This window comes from Priapulus caudatus, unplaced genomic scaffold (genome assembly GCF_000485595.1).
Source record: "Priapulus caudatus unplaced genomic scaffold, Priapulus_caudatus-5.0.1 Scaffold165, whole genome shotgun sequence".
In the NCBI taxonomy this organism is placed as follows: Eukaryota; Metazoa; Priapulida; class Priapulimorpha; order Priapulimorphida; family Priapulidae; genus Priapulus; species Priapulus caudatus.
In genome coordinates this window covers 257135-270765 of record NW_014577226.1, presented here as the reverse complement: position 1 = coordinate 270765, position 13631 = coordinate 257135, and the positions used below count along the sequence as shown (strand labels likewise).

The 13631-nt window shown below is 49.0% G+C and overlaps 1 protein-coding gene across 1 annotated transcript in view; it reads left to right on the top strand.

Moving 5' to 3' along the window:
- Positions 1-13631, top strand: part of LOC106806498 — an 85573-nt gene that overhangs the window by 12495 nt on the left and 59447 nt on the right. Inside the window, exon 2 of the mRNA XM_014808465.1 lies at positions 4469-4615. Within this exon, the coding sequence (XP_014663951.1) occupies positions 4526-4615 (90 nt within the window). The 5' untranslated portion in view covers positions 4469-4525. The remainder of the gene's footprint in view (positions 1-4468; positions 4616-13631) is intronic.

Sequence of the window (13631 nt, the reverse complement as noted above, 5' to 3'; positions counted from 1 at the left end):
GGGAACAGCACATGCAAATTTATTATGTTCGCAGCGAACTAGGATTATCGCCAAATCGAAATCGTGGCTCATCCTCTTCTCGCCAACAGGGCCTGATGGTTCAATGCGCGTATCGCGCTCTCTTCTCACTCAATAACTACGTGGTGCTCTCTCTGGCGTTCGTTGATCTGGGCAGCATCCTCTCGGCCCGAGTCTCGCTCCTTCCGCGTCGCATGCATGTTCCTCCCTACCCTGACTCTCTTGTGATCTCGTCTCTGCTTGTTTGTCCTCTCCATCGTGTCTCTCTCCTCGCAAGCTCGGGATCTCGGAAGGTGTCGGCGCGCCATTCTCCTCGATTCCGCAATCTGCACGACGGTCTCGATGCAACTTGAACGCGCCGGTAGTTTTCTCAGTTCCTTGATCAGTCCATCCAAACCACGCCACCACCACCAGGTGTCAGATGTTCGTTTTTGCTTTAAGAGGCGCGAGTTGAGCTCGCTTTGATTCTTGTTCAGAAATTACGTTCCGGTCCCCAATCTGCCACTAAATCCCTCTCCGTCCTCTCATCACATCCCTCTCGCGTCCGAGAGAGCGAAGAGCTGGGTAAAACGTAATTCCTCAATGGCCTTGCACCCGAGGATAGAACCGGTCCGACGTGGAGCGGGAGTAGATTTCCTCGCTACTCCGGAAAGAAGAAGAAACGCTTTCACCCTGAGGCCTCACGATATTATCGCACGGCAGATAGGTATCTCTGTGCGTTCTGATTTCTGTCTAGTTTTAAGGAGAGAAAGTCAATCAACGAAAATCGTGATGGCCAAAGGGTGAGAGAGAGAATTAAGTCTGTGTAGTCTTGTGTCAAGAGAGAAAAAGCGAGAGAAGTAAGAGCAGAGCGAAATTGATGAAGAGAAAGACACAGTGTTACCGGTTCCTCAGAACGCGCAGGAAATTATCCTTAGTACCACACGTAGTGATGCTACATATCTCAGTATCCTCTAGGAGAGAGGAATGGAGAAAGTGAGGACAAAGGGGAAGCGGGTTGTTACAAGATGTAGATCTAATTAACAGAAGATAGAAGGAGAGGACACCAGTTGGGGGGTACTGGATGGGATAAGCGGTCTGGGAACAGTGAAGGCGAATGAGTGTGATGCTAAGAGAAGAAGAGCAGACTGTACCACGTGTACACTAAAGAAGAGGCTTACGAACTAGTTAGAGATGTCCTCAAGCCGCACCTTGCGTTGAAAGTGCTTTATGGATTGAAAGAATGAAATCTCTCTCGATACGACGGCTATTTGTTTGGTCGCAAGTTCAGCTCCTATAGTGCCCGCGGGTTTGTGAAACATTCGCGTAATGTTGACATGTATTGAGTAACTCAATAACTATCATCCAGTTATTGCGACATGTCCTGTGGGCCGTGCTATTCGCTCTCTGCGGATCGACCCCCTATTCCAAGCGGGATCTCCTTCTTGTCCACCCTCTCCCCCCCTCACTTGTCAGAGTCTATGAATGCATGCCCACCGTCCACGCTCGCTCATTTGCCCTCTCCTCCTCTTATAGCTCATCTGTCTCATTTATTTTCCACCTCTATCTATTATTGTCACTCTCTCACTCTCCCCAGTCTCCATTCTCCTCGCGTCCTTCGTCACTCCCTCCTCTCCCCCTCTCTTCTTTCCTCCTCAACTCTCAGCTCCTCTCCTCTCTCTCGATCTCCCTCCTCGCCTCTCTCCACAACCTCTGATTCGACCCACCATCTCTCCTCCCTTATCTCTCTCCTCTTCTCTCTCTCTCTCTTTCTCTCGTCACTCTCTCTCTCTCCGCTCTCTCTCTCTCTCGTCTCTAATCTCTCTCTGCTCGTCTCTCCTATTTCACAAAACCCTCTCTCTCTCCGTACTCTCCCAATTTCCTCAATTCGCTCTCAAACGCACTCCACCGGGGACCACCGCGGCGCCGCCCCCAGCCACGCAACAGGATGCGGCAACTCACTCTCGTCACCCAACTCTCTCACTCTCAAATTCATCGTCCAGTCACACCTCTCCATCATAAATCTCCTCACATCTCTATCACTCTCTCCAACTCTCTGCTCCAAACGCTCTCACTTAGGTCTCTCACGTCTCTCAACTCTCCCCGGGTTCCGCCACTCTCTCGCCTCTCTCCTCTCTCCTCTCTCTCTCTCTCTCTCTCTCTCTCTCTCCTCTCTCCGTCTCTGCTCACTCTCTCTCTCTCTCTCTCTCTCTCTCTCTCTCTGCGCGCTCTCTCTCTCTCTCTGTGTTACAGTCTACCTTTTCTGCTCCACATACCTGTGACTCTGTGTTATCATATACCACTAATAATATACATAATACTACAATACTTAATGTTTCTACTTCTGATATATGCCTTTATAGATACTTATATGTTATGTTATGTTGTGTTATATACACGGCTGCTGCCCCTCGCTCATGTGTCTCGTCTCATCCGCTGTGCTCACGTCTTTCCTCTCGCTCACAGCTTTCACGTGGCCTTCTCCTCACTGGCTATATCACCCCCTTCTTTCACACGAGTTTCCATTCCAGATGCGCTGTGAGCTTCGTGAGTCTATGTGTACCCTATGATTGCTAGTCACCGTGAGCCATCACAATAACAGATGCAGTGTCATGTCGAAGGAATTCATAACTTCAGTGACTGCGCCTGCGTGCGCGGGTGCACGTGGCCGTGCGTTAGTGCGTGCGTGCGTGCGTGCAAGTAATACTCGTAGTCGATTGACATCGTTTCCTACATCATAGCCTAAACAGGTCGCCAGCGTGGCGAGGTCGCGTGTGTTGATCACTGGGTACTGACACTTAGCGAGCGGACAGCCTCACCTCCTCGTATACGTACTTACCCTCTGAAATTAGCCTGTAGCTGCATTTGAAACCTAGGTATCGTGCATTATGTTAAGAACGTAGCTTGATATATATATTCAGATCGCCAGCCACCCAGTACGTGCCGCGCATGTAATCAGCAGATTGCTAAATGATTTATTGCCCCCTTGTGCCAATAGTTTACAGTTTATGACTGTTTGCTGTTTAATTATAAAACCGTTCTTCGAAAATCAAAGGCTTACAAGAACCGTGTGATTTTCTACCCATTCCGCCTGCTTCTACGTCGTTAGCTGGTGGAGTAGGAGTATGGAAAATGATGCATTCACGCGCTGTCATGGTGGGGTTTAATTAATATTTCACTAGCATTGAAATAATGAAACACGTGTCCCCGTTCTGCATAAATCACATCACTTGCCCTCTTACCCTCCCGACGCGCGTGGATGCATGCTTAATAAACCATCACTCCAGTCACCCTTACTATAATTGAATGAGCAATAAATGTCAGTTTTCTCACATCTTGGCCTCACCCCGGTAATTCAAAACTGAACTTAATTAATATCCATGATGTAATCCCGCACATTAGGGCAGGGATTACGATGAGATGATGTGATCGCTATTGACTTTGCATGTCATTAAAATTTCACCCGGGGGTGCAGTAAGTGATGTACGTGAGTCGAGCATATTTCGAGTGGGTGTTGAAGCAGATATGCACGCGTCATCAGATTCCCGCGTCCATATAATCACCTCCAGAGAAGCCACGCACACACTCATTACCATCCCTCATTAGCGGCCCCCAGTAATAAATTAGCACCTCAGTGCGGACCGCATTGATAATTGATGACTCGCCGTTGTTCTGAGCCGCCTTGGAACGCCAACCCTTGGACTGCAACACAATTGCTATTGTGGGTGAATAGGTACCACGCTAACAACTGTTACTTGTGTACGTATTTCGGTAGACGTGCTGCCTCACTCTTTCATTCAACAGCTTCTCGCAGCCGAGTCCAGGTGATCGGTCCCTTGTCCACCCGATTCTCGAAAAAACGTCATGGCGAAATCACGTTTATCACGTACGGCAGCACGCGTGCGACGCCTTCACATCGCCGTCGCCGCGGCGACGTGCGCTCTCACATCGGCTTGCGAACATTGCGCCGCGATTGGATATTCAGCACATTCAGACGACCAATATGGAAAGCCAGGGTTGAATGGAACTTTGCGGGGTCTAAACGGCGCGGTGCGACAGTAATGAATACGTGCGCGGGATTAAGCCGGCGGAAGAGCCCGCGTGTAACTCGCCTCATCATGATTTGCACGGCTGCACGTGCGTGCGTGTGTGTGTGTGCGTGCGAGTGTGTAAGTGAGGACGGCTTCTGAACTATTTTGACATTTTTATTGCAGAAACAGGGAGGACAGTTTCACAAAGACAGTTGTCTGTCTGGGGATGTTGGCAGGACAATGGAGAGCATGTTTGTGCATGCAGATTGTTTTTTTAGTAAATTTTTGTATTGCCATTGCAGAAAAAAGAAGAGCTGAAAAAGTTACTGGTCGGATATCAATTGGATTTGGTGGGGCAATGAACACTGCGTGTGCCTGCGTGTGTTGATGCATGTGTGTACGGCTCCGTTGTTACTGATTTTTTGGCATTTCCATTGCAGAAACGGAAGACAATTTCATGAAGACACGGACGGACAGCAGGTGGTTTTGGTGATACAATGGACAGTGAGTCCAAGGCAATAACACGGACAACACACGGTGCTTACAAAACCACATCTACATCCACTACTGGACAAATCAAGCGAGAGGTGAGAATGGGTAAGGGCTGGAGGCTGGGTTAGTGTTTAGTATTAGCAGCAGAAGCCAAGAAGGAATGCTTAGCATGAGGGAGGGACAATGCAGGGGCAGTGGTGGCAAGAACAGGATTAGGGCGGCGGCAAAGGAGGCAGGCTTAGTGTCTGTGATGAGCATAAGAAATGTTTCGGTTAGCATTAGTGTTGTTAGCATATGCAAAGGAATGGTTTGGGTCATTATTTGTGCTTGGGTCAGTAGCAGAGGTCGGGATAGCATTGTTGCTAATGGTAAATTAGGCAGCAAAGTTAGGAATAAGGAGGGGCGGGGGTGCAGTGTTACTATTAGTGTTAGAATGTAGGGGCAAATGATTCCGGGGTAGGTTAACTGCTTGTGTTAAAGGGCAATGCAGATAAGGTTATTCTTTTTGGTAGGCGTAGGAGCAATGCTAGGTTTAGGACAGTATTGTCATGAGGACATTATGGCGTTTTCCCTCGTTGGGTGAAGTTGAATATAGTAATCACTACATTTTCGGAGCTAGCCATCTTTGTTATTTGCGATGCCTTAAACGCCTAATAGGTTATGGATGATCTACAGTTCGTTTCTAATGCAACATTTTGCATTACGAAATAAAGATGTAGATCAAAACTTACAAGTGCTGGTTAACGAAAAACTTGTGTTTGTAAGCTGCAATTCTTTAGGCTGAAATTGGACTAAGCGGAAGAAATTGCGTGGAAGAAGTCTTTCCTTCCTAGGCTTGTGCAATGCTTCTCCATGGTAGGTCTGCTCATCCATCTTATGTCTCTGCTGCAGTCTTAAAAAAGTCCTTCCTTAATGTCCTGTTAGCTTGAAGACGGGGTTGTGGCTGAGACAGCACCGACCACTCCTGACACTAACATTCTCAGATTCCTGTTTTAATTCGGTCGCTGCCTTCATCGTTTCTTTACGACGCATAATTGGAATCGGTGGTGCGCGCGAACGCTCTGCGGCTTCTTCTTCTTCTTCGATTGTGGCTACAGAGTGGCTCGTTCGATCTCCGCATGCGCAGATTTGAGCCCAATTTCCTAAATTGACAACAAGAGTTCCACATTGTCGAACGTTGCATTCTCAACCTCTCGCTACGTCTACCTCTAGTCTGTGCCTAATTGGCGGTTCTGTGAGACAGGAGTTGCTGCGGCGGTGGCAGCGACAGCGCTGTCATCGAGATGGTCACTTTGAGAGAGAGCGGACGATGCTTCAGCATCCTCATCAGTGCAGCGTAGAGAAAGAGACAGTCAGGCAGAGAGAGTGAGATAGAGAGGGGGAGAGAGAGAGGCAGCAAGAGCGATTTGGATAGGCTACGTGCAGGCTCGTACGACAGTAATTAGGCGCCGTGAAGTGAACGCAAGGCAAAATGAAAGTAATCGGAGTGCAGTAATTAAAATCAAGCGAGGCCGCTCTCGCGCGCCGGCCACCAGCATTCGAGAGGTGACCTTTTACAAGCTTGTTAGGGATACATTAGCGATCGGGGGAGCGATGACGACGACGTGCGACTGGTCGCTAGTCTCACGGCGTTCCTCGCGCTCCTCTAGGGTACCAGTAGGCTACGAGTGTCTTCATCCATTCGAGCAAAATGTCGGCGGACGTTTTCGCTCCCCGGCCGTGACGTGGGGGTTAATCCGCGGCGATTACCGCAGACAGCGGTGAGACGTAGAAATAGAATTCGACACGCGACGTCGTGCGAATTCTAGGATTCGCACTAAGTTTGCGCCACAGCATAGCATCGCGTATACTCGGCAACTGCTCGCGGGACGTGCAGCGGTGATCAGAGGCGGTTAGGAGGACGGCGTCAGTGGGATCGTCAGTCCCAGTGCTCAGTCCCACGTGGTTTCCCTCTTTACGGCACAAGTCTGTTTGGGGGGGGGTCGTTGGGCATCTGTGGACTTGGCAGGGACACTTTCGATGTGAAACAGCTCCGTGAGGCCGTCGTTACTTTTTCTCCCGTGTCTAAATATGTGCAGATCGCTGGTGTACTGGCTGACTGCACATGCAGGGCCTGCGCCTCGCGATCTGATGCAATTGAGATTTTCTCATCAGAAAGACAAGTTGGGGGAAAAAATCGTTCGGCTTTATCAGACCATGTCCGTCCGTTTGGCCGGTGAATGTTTACAGCCTGATGACGTTCGATTCACCCCACCCCCACCCCGGTCACCGAATGTTGGGGGGCCGAGGAGGCAGCCGCAGCGGATAAAGCGCGGATGCATCTGGAATAAGTCCCTTGGACAATTTCGCAAGCAACTTCATTTCGGAGTGCCGCCATGTGTGGAAAATGCGCGGTCTGCAGTTTTTTCTCCCTCGATCCCTCGCTGCAGTTGCGTTAGGACTAAATCAGTGCGCGCATGTAGGGGCAGCCGTCGGGTCTTAGCGGGAAGATAAACGCGCGTATAATGACGTAGTAAACGGCGTCGTCACACGCACACCTCGAAACCTCGGCGTCGCCTTTCCGCGCAGTAACGGCGAACACGCCGCGTCTCGCGACAAGCTCGATCGGTCCTGTGAGAGGGCGCCGGCGGGCAGGCCGGGTCGCGCCGCCCCCCTCCCACCCCGCGCGCGCACGACCCTGCGAGTGTTTGCATGTAAATGAAGCCGGGAGTATCAAAAATAATGGGTTTTCCGTTGGAGCGCGGATCATTTTCGCAAAACTCTATGTGTCCGTGTGTGCAGACACCGGAGGCTGTCGGCAAACATCGCCCTGTCAAACGCGGCGACAGATCAGCCGCGCCTGACGTCACCACCGACCGGCAGGCGGCCCTAACAGCGCGCGGTGGGCACTCAATCTCACCCCTCAACCCATGCGATGCAGCTTCTTGGTATGCATGAGTCGCGTTCGCGCAGCACTGTGTGTTTTTCTCTGACCGTGTTTCGATTCCGATAGCGAGATATGCGCTGCGTGCGTCACAGTACGTCGGTCGGTGTTGGGCGACGGCCGCTGTTTGTTCATAAACGTTAACATCTCAGCAGGTGTTTGCTCTCGAGAGCGGGCGCTGGCGGACGACTGTGCCGCATTGCGAGAGCCACGCTATCGAGCGACGTCTCGGCAATGATGATGACGTCTCGCTTTCTCGCTGATCCCACGACGACCATCGCCGACTCACAATGACCGGCGGACAAACACGAAGATGAATTGGACAAGACAAAAAGTTGATGATCGGAAATCTGGAGAGCGGGGAAAAAAACACGTGCGAATAATTATCGGGTGGGACCGACAAGCCGCCATGTTTGCTGACGGACGTCCGCAAATATTTGGTCACCTTGACGACGTAATGAAAAGGCCACCAGGCGGGGACGAAATCCATACGTAGTGCATCGTCACATGCAGACGACGTTGTCGTCACCTTTACATGTACTGTTGCTGACCCAGTTTTGCACTTGATGTCTTTTGACCAATGAAGAGGTAGACACAGCTAGAAAAAGGGATAGAGGTAGCTGGGGAGATGGGGGACGTTGGGGGGGGGCTGTTGATGTTGATACGAGATGAATCATGGCAAAAGGGGATGTTTGATGGAAGACAGGTTTTGATGCAGAGGTGGATGTTATAAGGGAGATGTATGCTGGTGTCGTAGTGCAGTCCGTTTTGCAGAGGTGGTTATTGTTGAAGAGCAAGAGGTTCGTGTAGCAATGGATGTTAATGGAGAGGTAAATGGTATTGTAAAGATCAATGTTGTCAGTGACCTCGGTATATTTAGGAACGTGAATGTGATGATTGTTGTTTGGATATAGATGTGGAGACGGGTACTGATACCGAGAAAGATATCGATTCTTGTCGAATGCATGTTGAATCAGAGATAGATGTTGATGTGAGAATAGGTGTTGATGCAGAGATAGATGTTTATGTAAGAATAGGTTTTAAATCGGAGATAGATGTTGATGCAAGAATAGGTGTTGATGTAAGAATAGGTGTTGATGCAAGAATAGGTGTTGATGTAAGAATAGGTGTTGATGCAAGAATAGGTGTTGATGTAAGAATAGGTGTTAAATCAGAGATAGATGTTGATGTAAGAAATTAAGAATGGGTGTTGAATCAGAGATAGATGTTTATGTAAGCATAGGTGTTGAATCAGAGATAGATGTTGATATAAGAATAGGTGTTGATGTAAGAATAGATGTTGATGTAAGAATAGATGTTGATGCAGAGATAGATGTTGATGTGAGAATAGACGTTGGTGCAGAGATAGATGTTGACGTAGAGGGAGATGTTGGTGAAGAGACATGTGCAGAATCAGAGCTGGATGTCAGTACAGAGACAAATGCTGTCATGCTCCCGAATGCTTGCTGGTGGGCAGATGAATGTTGGTACAGAAATACATGCTGCTAGAGAGATGGATGTTGATGAAGAGATGGGCGATGCGCTGTGGGATGAGCAGTGGAGCATGACAGGGACCGGATGCGGACTGACGCATTCGCATTGAGTGCATGGCGAGGGTGGAAGCGATGGCCTTTCAGGAAGCCATTTGAAACTGGAATCAATATCAGCCGTATAATGGACGAGCGTGGAACGCACGCGGGGTGGTTTTGTTTGTGGACCATGTTTCGGTTGGTACCCCGGGATGTCTTAGTTAAACGGTGAGCAAGCTCACGGGACTTAACAATTAGTTATATCCTGGTACAGTGGACTTTTTGCTGTTTGCATCAGGGACATAATGTCACCTGACTTCAGGAATCGGCAATATTTTGGTCAACACCTTCGTTAGGAGTTCAACATACCGGTAAAATTACAATTTACCCGCTATATCTATATACCGAAATGATGCACCCGTCTACATGTATTACAGAATGGTACACCGTTTTGCTTTATTTCCCGATACTTGGATCGAATTGAATCGATGCTGAAATCTGTGGATTGTTTTGAGAAAATGTATTGCGTTAGTGTGGCTTATACACGTCACTCATCTTATACGTCACTCATCTACACGTCACTCACTTATATAGATAATGCGCACGTCTATAAATTAATGCTTACGCACAATCAGAGTTGTGTAGGTTAGATTGGCCACTCAGGAATTAACCGGACAAAAACGTAAATGCGTGGCACGCAATTAAATACTATGCATAGTTTAATTTTACCATTTTTAAAATATTGGTTACTAAATAAATCTATTTTATGCACTGAAATCAAATAAAACTTATTATCGTACTCTTGACTAAGGCTACTGGCTGCCTGTCTGTTCACTAGCCTCCTCACTACTCGCTAGCTTTCTCTCAATTATCGAATCTCATAAACACTGCACGCATACTGTCTTTTCTAAGAAGAATGACCGCTGCACGCGTGGGGGGTTTCATGCGCTGCTGTGACTTACACTACTACTACTACTACTGCTGCTGCTGCTGCTGCTGCTGCTGCTGCTGTTGTTGTTGTTGTTGTTGTTGTTGTTGTTTTTCTACTAATACTACTTCTATTGCAACTGCTACTGCTGCTGCTGCTGCTGCTGCTGCTGCTGCTGCTGCTGCTGCTGCTGCTGCTGCTGCTGCTGCTGCTGCTGGTACTGCTGGTACTGCTGCTGCTGCTGCTGCTGCTGCTGCTGGTACTGCTGCTGCTGCTACTACTACTGTTGCCGTGGTTGCTGCTGCTACTCCTGCAGAGAGAGAGAGAGAGAGAGAGCGCGAGAGAGAGTCTCGATCACGAGTCCCTCTGATTATGCAGGCCCTCTTGCTCATGCATAGGGAAATCGCAGGCAACATGCACTCCGGCCGCACACAGAGATAATTAACTAAATGAGACCGCGGTAATGTGCTGAATATCAATGCAACGGCCGCATGCTGATTCTAGGCCACACTGTACGCCAGGGACGCCGGGCAGTAATTACCTTGTCTTCCCAATCTATGCACACGGGCGTAATATTCCAAGGAGAGAGCAAGCGAGAGAGAGAGAGAGGGGGAGGGAAAGAGCGAGAGCGAGAGAGAAAGAGAGCGCGCGCGAGAGAGAGAGGGGGCTATAGAAGATGAGGGTGGCCGCGGGGGGGAGCCTATGACTCAGGCCGGCCGGCGCGCGTGCGTGCGTGCGGTGCTAGCGTGAGGTGTTTTCCCAAATGTGTAAGGCGCACGCGACAGAGTCCCTGAGCGTGCGTGCGCGCGCGCGAGACGATGAGAATTATGAGAATGAGAGAGAATATGACGTGACGATCGCATTTATTATAGCTCGACGGTGTCGTCGTCTGCGGAATTATGATCCAGCCGTGCGGCCCGCATGCATTCTAGTGTTTAATTAAGGCAGAAGAGTCGGTAGATTAAAGAAACGCTCGAACATTATGTTAAACATATAGCGCTGTTTCGCATATAGAGGCCAACTGTTTGAAATTTCGTGGTCGTATTGCTGGTGTTTGATGACTCATGTGTGAACGTAGAACACGCTACACGACGTACAGCCGTTACATGCGGGTCATATGCGCCAGTATTTGTCTTACGTCTAGCTTTTTTTTTATTTTAGGTAATTACTCGTAGATTTGAAATAGGATCCAGTTTTTTAGTAAAGGTGAATGCATATCGGTTTCGTTGTGCGATGGTTAATGAAAATAATCATTTTGGAGACCAAGTGTGGCGAGAGAAAGAAGAAAGGACATGGATGGTTGGATGGATGGTGGGATGAGATTGCTAGAGAGATAGAGATAGCATAGCAGGAGTAGGAGAGAGAGCGAGGCGAGAGCGAGAGAGAGAGAGAGAGAGAGAGAGAGAGAGAGAGAGAGAGAGAGAGAGAGAGAGAGAGAGAGAGAGGAGAGAGGAGAGAGAGGAGAAGTATAGAGAGATAGACGCGGGACGGAGAGGTAGGCAGACATATGGACACGCAAACCCATGTTTACACGCCACGAACGCGCGCAAGGTGCGCACACGCACGTACGCACGGCGGACACACACACACACACACAACACCACACACACACACACACACACACACACACACAATGACATAAAAGACAGAGGGAGAGAAAGAAGCACGCGCGAGGGCGATGCATGAGAGCGCCCAGTGAAAGGTGCGTTAGCGTGTGCGTGCTGGCGTCTGTGCGTGCGGCGTGCGTACGTGTGTGTGAGGCAGAAGAGAGACAGAAAAACAGTTAAAGAAAGTGAGAAGGAGGGTGATATGGGTGAGAGGAGAGAGAGAGTCATGAGAAAGCGACGGCACTGTTCATCACACATACCTCCGCTAAAAGATGCGCGGGTGGCAGGCAGTCGCGATCTCAATCGTGATGTTGTACATCAACACCAATCTTGCGCGCGTAACCGCCAATATGCCGTGCTTCATTGTAGTTCATCTTAAACAAAAGCAACGATGAGGGCGATGCAATAACACCTCGTATCGAGTCGGCGCGCACACTTTTCCCTTGATTCTCGTTTTCGTCTGTAGTGCGGTGAGCTTTGCCGCTTGGTGCATACTAGTATACATGCATGCGAGACACTGTCGTCGTGCTGGTGGTGTCATGTGTAGGTGTAGTCACCTGCTCTCTGATGTGTTATACTGGGTGACAGTCTAGGTTAGTCTGAATGCTGGTGCTCGGATGTCAAGGTGTCCTCTATTTTGATGACGTTGGTGACAGTCGGAAAGTGAGACTTGGACATTGACTCCTCTTAGCCTCTTAGGGATGTTGTGCTGTGGCTTCTTAATCTTAATGTCCTCCATCCATCCATCCCACGCATTCATCCATCCATCCATCCATCTATAAATGGACAGACAGACGACAGACAGACAGACAGACAGAAGACAGACAGATAGATAGATGATCATATCTTCGTTTGCCAATCATGAGCACGACTAAAACAATAATTCCGAGAACAATGCATTAAGTTAATGCATTGTTCCGGATTATTGTTTTAGTCGTGCTCATGATTGGCAAACGGAGATATGATCTATCTATCTGTCTGTCTTGTCTGTCTGTCTGTCCATTTATAGATGGATGGATGGATGGATGATGCGTGGATGGATGGATGGAAGCACATTTTTATATTCCATTGAAATGAATCAAAATAGACTTCCAGAGCCCTATATAATTTCATGGTTAACATGATAATAGAAAGCTATTAAACTGCTATTAGTACGTAGACTGGACGCTATTTGAGAGTCGGCTGGCGCTGGATGGTGACGCGCGCGTTGCACCCGCTACACAATAATTTTAGTCGTATATGTAGCGGCGGCAGCTGAAGCAAAAATGTGTTATGTAATGATGAATGTATTCATGTAACCCTTTGTTGGGCGACAGCAACCATTCCGGTGTGTGACTAACGTTAGAGTGGTTTGTTTTTGTGTGGATAGAGGGGTCTGGGTGGAAGGCCCGTCTCGCTGGCGTTGCTCTGTTGTTGCTGTTTAGTTATCCCACCGATCTCACAGATTAACACGGGTCGGGCGGGTAATTCACGCGCTGCGGATGCATACTTACTATTCCACACGCGCAGCTTTTAGCGGCGTTCGCCAATCGTATTCCACCGTGTTTCAGAGTATATATTTAATCAATAGTGCGTCCTCCCGCGCTCTCTCTTCCCCCTCTCTTTCTCTCTCTATTTCTCTCTGTCTCTCTATCTCTATCTTTCTCGCTCGCTCTTTCCATCTGGCTGGTGGCTGTCTTTCTGTCCGTCCGTCCGACCCACTGTCTGTCTGTCTGTCTATTTGGTTGTCTATCTGTCTGTTGTTCTGTCTGTCTGTTTGTTGTTGTCTGTCCGTCCGTCGTCCGTCCCCCCGCCGAGTTTTGTCTGCTGTCTGTCTGTATGTCTGTGCCGCCGACTGTTGCCTGTCTGTCTGTTGCTATGTCTGTCCGCCGACGTCTGCCTGTCTTCTGTATGTCCGTCCTTCTGTCTGTCTGTCGTCTGTCTGTCTGTCTGTCTGTTCTGTCTGTTGCCTGTCTGTCTGTCTGTCTGTCTGTCTGTCTGTCTGTCTGTCTGTTTGTCTCGTCTGTCAACTGCTTCTTGTTGATGTCGCTGTCGCTCGCTCTCTGCTTCCCCTTCCACCCGTGTGCTTCTCCCTCTCGCTCTCGCTCTATCTCTTTCTCGTCTGTCGTAGGTCTGTTGTCTGGT